Genomic DNA, 4,556 nt, shown 5'->3' with positions numbered 1-4,556 from the left:
TGTCCCTTGGGGCAGCCACATGTGTTTCCTGTCCCTCAAGGTGGCCCCACGTTTCCCCTGTCCCTTGGGGCAGTGCCATGTGTCCCCTGTCCTTCAGGGCAGTCCCATGTGTCCCCTGTCCCTCAAGGCAGCCCCATGTGTCCTCCTGTCTCTCGGGGCAGCCCCATGGGTCCTCCTGTCCCTCAGGGCAGCCCCACGTCCCCTGTCCCCTGGGGCAGCTCCACATGTCCCCTGTCCCTTGGGGCAGCCCCACGTGTCTCCTGTCCCTTGGGGCAGCCCCACGTGTCCCTTGTCCCTCAAGGCAGCCCCATGTGTCCTCCTGTCCCTTGGGGCAGCCCCACATGTCCCCTCTCCCTTTGGCCAGCCCTGTGCCCACAGCACCAGGCTGGGTGGGTAGTTTGCCTGGTGCTCTGGTGGTCTCAGCTGCCCCAGCACCTCCCTCCTGCTGCCACGGTGGCCAAGGGGACACATGGGGAGCACAGAGTGGGTCCCTCCCCTCAAAAAAAACCCCAAATCCAAACAAGCCTGGGTTGACAAGACGGGTTGGAGAACATCATCTGCCGGGTGAGAACTGGGGTGTCTGTGCCGGGGCCGTGCAGGGAGCAGATCATCCGGCTGCAGGGCCAGGTGGACAAGCACTACGCGGGGCTGAAGGAGGCGGCTGAGGAGCGTCACCGGCGCCTGGAGAACATGTCCCACCTCTTCCAGCTGAAGCGGGAGGTGGAGGACCTGGAGCAGTGGATCGCTGAGCGCGACGTGGTCGCCTCCTCCCAGGAGATGGGGCAGGACCTGGACCACGTCACGGTGAGGGGGGGAGGAGGGCGGCGCCGAGGTGGGGCTGCTTTTTGTGGGGGGCAAACTCAACTCTCCTCTCCTCCCTACGCAGCTCCTGCGGGAGAAGTTCCGGGAGTTTGCACGGGAGACGGGCAGCGTGGGGCAGGAACGGGTGGACCGGGTGAACTTGACCATCGAGGACCTCATTGACGCGGGACACGCGGAGGCGGCCACCATGGCCGAGTGGAAGGATGGGCTGAACGAGAGCTGGGCTGACCTCCTGGAGCTGATTGACACCCGCATGCAGCTCCTGGCCGCCTCCCACGACCTCCACAAGTATTTCTACGATGGCTCCGAGCTCCTGAGCCTCATCGCCAACCGGCGCCAGGAGCTGCCCCAGGACCTGGGCGAAGACGCGGGCACGGTGGGAGCTTTCCACCGCATGCACAGCGCCTTCGAACGGGACCTTCGGCTGCTGGAGACGCAGGTGAGGCTGCACACTGGAGCTGGTGGGATGTCCAACGTTGCCACCACCGACGCTCAACATCTCCCACGTTCTCCACCGGGTAGGTGCAGCAGTTTCGGGAGACGGCCGCTCGTCTCCAGACCTCCTATGCCGGGGAGAAGGCAGCTGGCATCCAGGAGCAGGAGCAGGAGGTGGCCCGAGCCTTTCGGGAGCTGCTGGAGGCCTGCAGCGGGCGCCGGACCCGGCTGGAGGACACGGCTGACAAGCACCGTTTCTTCAGCATGGTGAGGGACCTGCTCTCCTGGATGGAAAGCACCGTCCGGCAGATCGAGACGCAGGAGAAGCCCAGGTAGGGTGGTGCCTGGTGAACACCTGGTGCCCAAGTGCTGGGACCCAGGGCACCACCGACACCTCTCTGTCTCCAGGGACGTCTCCTCAGTGGAGCTGCTCATGAAGTACCACCAAGGCATCAGGGCTGAGGTGGATGCCCGGGACAAGAACTTCACCACCTGCATCGAGTTGGGCAAGAAGCTGCTGCAGCGCAAGCACCAGGACTCGCCTGAGGTGAGGGCAGCCAGGGTGTGGCACGGGCAGTGTCACCAGTGTCACCTTGACCATGGTGTCCCTTCAATCATGGTGTCCCCTCACAGATCAAGGCAAAGCTGGTGGAGCTGGTGGAGAAGAGGAAAGCCATGATGGAGACCTGGGAGCAGCGCTGGGACCGGCTGCGGCTACGTGAGTGCTCCAGCAGTCCCGGGGGGGGACCACGGCATGGCTGGGGGGTGGTGACAACAGGGTACTTGAGCCCTGCCCGTCCCTGCCCGCAGTGCTGGAGGTCTGCCAGTTCTCCCGGGATGCCTCGGTGGCCGAGTCGTGGCTCATGGCCCAGCAGCCCTACCTGGCCAGCAGAGACTACGGGCAGACGGTGGACGCGGTGGAGAAGCTGCTGAAGCGGCACGAAGCCTTCGAGAAGTCCTCAGCCACCTGGGAGGAGCGGATCGCTGCCCTGAGGAAGCTGACAACGGTGAGGAAGGCTTGGGATGGGACCTGGCTGGTCCTGGCAATCCCCTGCCTCAGTTTCCCCACTAACTCTTTTGTCCCCTTTCCCTGGCAGCTGGAGCTCCTGGGCGGGCGGACGCTGAGCGAGGGGCTCGGACGGGATGGGACAAGACGCTCCGAGGCTCCGGAATATCGCCTGGATCTGGATGGGGAGCTGGAGGCCGGGTAAGAGACTCCAGCACCATTCCCAGGTGGCAACATCTCAGACAGGGACACCCGGGCACTGTTTCCATCATCCTTCTCCTTAGAACTTTGAGGGATATTTTAGGAATTTTCCCTTTGGGAGCAGCAAATGTCCATGGAGATGGTCGAGCCATGCCGGGGCTTTCATCCCTCGTGTGGATGGGATTGCAGGCCTGGATCCCAGTGGGAATTCTGGGGGAGTGTGTGGTGCTTTGCTGGGGCTGCTGATCCAGCTGCTTTCCTGTGGCAGGTCAGAGGAGGAGGAGGAGAAGAGGAAGGACACGAGCCCACGGGACACTTCACCCACCGCCGATGGACCAGAGCCGGTCAGTTCTCCAGTTTAGCTTTCTCCTTCCCTGGCACCACAAAATGTCTCCCCGCATGTCCCGCAGGCTCCCAGCAGACCCCGTGACCTTCACCTTCACCTTGGCATGCTGATGTCTCCCTGCACCCCTCACCCTTCCCCTTGGCTCCTTGCCTTGTGTTGAATAAATGCTGAATCACCCCCAAAAAGGGCAGGGCAAGCACTGCACCTTCTCCCACCAGAGCATCCCTGCTCCCTGTCACCAGGCTGGAACCCATGGGTGGCTCTGGGATGGGGACAATGGCCAGAGCTGGAGGCTCTGTCCCAGGGTGGGCAGATCCCTGCCTCCATCCTCAGCTGTCAGCAAGGCCACAGGTGTCCCTGGATAAATCCTTGGGGACACGGCGTGGGTTTGGGCACCTGGCTCTCCAAGAACCCCAGGAGGAGACACTGGGCTGAGCCACCAATGGACACACACGGCAGCTTGGGCTGTCATCACCCTTTGGGCATCATCACCCTGTGGGGGTGTCACCCTGTGAGGCATCGTCACCCCAAAGGACATCATCGCTGTGTGGGGCATTGTCACTCCACAAGACATCGTCACCCTGTGGGGCATTGTCACCCCAAGGGACATCATCACCCCACGGGACATCATCACCCCATGGGGCATCGTCACCCTGCAAGACATCATCACCCTGCAGGGCATCATCACCCTCCCAAGCATCATCACCCTGCAGGGCATCATTACCCCACACGGCATCATCACCCCTCAGGTCATTGTCACTCTGCAAAGCATTGTCACCCCCCAGGGCATTGCCACTCTCAGGGCATTGTCACCCAGTGTGCCAGCCACCCTGTGCTCTCGCTGCCAAAACCTTTGCTCCTCCTGCCTGCTCTGCCTGCCTGGGGACAGGAACCCTTCTGCCTCTTCTGCTTGCCTGGAGACACAGGCATCTTCTGGCTTCTTGGGGACAGGGTCCCCTCTATCTGCTTGGGGACACACGCATCTTCTGGCTCTTTGAGGACAGGGTCCCCTCTATCTGCTTGGGGACACAGGCATCTGCTGACTCCTTGGGGACACAGGGTCCCCTCTATCTGCTTGGGGACACAGGCATCTTCTGGCTTCCTGGGGACAGGGTCACCTCTATTTGCCTGGGCACACAGGCATCTTCTGGCTCTTTGGGGACAGGGTCCTCTCTGCCTGCTTGGGGACATGGACATCTGCTGGCTCTTTGGGGACAGGGACTCCTCTGCCTGTTAGGGGACATGACCACTGTCACCTGCTTGGTGACACATGCATCTTCTGGCTTCTTGGGGACAGGATCCCCTCTGTCTGCTTGGGGACTCTTCTACTGTCAACTGCTTGGGGACACAGGCATCTTCTGGCTCCTTGGGGACAGGGTCCCCTCTATCTACTTGGGGACACGTGCATCTTCTGGCTCCTTGGGGACAGGGTCCCCTCTGCCTGCTTGGGGACGCTTCTACTGTCAACTGCTTGGGGACAGGGTTGCCCTTTGTCTGGGGACACAGGCATCTGCTGGCTCCTTGGGGACACGATCCTCTGCGTTTTTGGGGAGATGGCCACTGCCACCTGCCTGGGGACAGGTTCCCCTCTGTCTGCCTGGGGACAAGACTATTGCCCGTCTGCTTGGGGACACAATCCTTCTCTGCCCGCTCAGGGACATGGTCACCTCCCAGCTGCCAGGAACTCCCCCCCCTGTCAGCAGAGACCCACACACAGGGTGGCCACCACAGGAGGGGTCCCTCGGG

At 62.2% G+C, this 4,556-nt stretch overlaps 1 protein-coding gene across 1 annotated transcript in view; it reads left to right on the top strand.

The window, feature by feature from the left end:
• Positions 1–4,556, top strand: part of LOC104389225 (spectrin beta chain, erythrocytic-like) — a 14,252-nt gene that overhangs the window by 9,475 nt on the left and 221 nt on the right. The window contains 8 exon segments of the mRNA XM_009998182.1: positions 600–804; positions 887–1,261; positions 1,345–1,589; positions 1,666–1,804; positions 1,891–1,975; positions 2,068–2,264; positions 2,355–2,464; positions 2,733–2,853. Of these exon segments, the coding sequence (XP_009996484.1) occupies positions 600–804; positions 887–1,261; positions 1,345–1,589; positions 1,666–1,804; positions 1,891–1,975; positions 2,068–2,264; positions 2,355–2,464; positions 2,733–2,853 (1,477 nt within the window).

The sequence above is a fragment of the Chaetura pelagica genome, unplaced genomic scaffold (assembly GCF_000747805.2).
Source record: "Chaetura pelagica isolate M959 unplaced genomic scaffold, ChaPel_1.0 scaffold2305, whole genome shotgun sequence".
In the NCBI taxonomy this organism is placed as follows: Eukaryota; Metazoa; Chordata; class Aves; order Apodiformes; family Apodidae; genus Chaetura; species Chaetura pelagica.
Note: the sequence above shows the minus strand (reverse complement) of the source record. Positions and strands in the feature narration are given on the sequence as shown.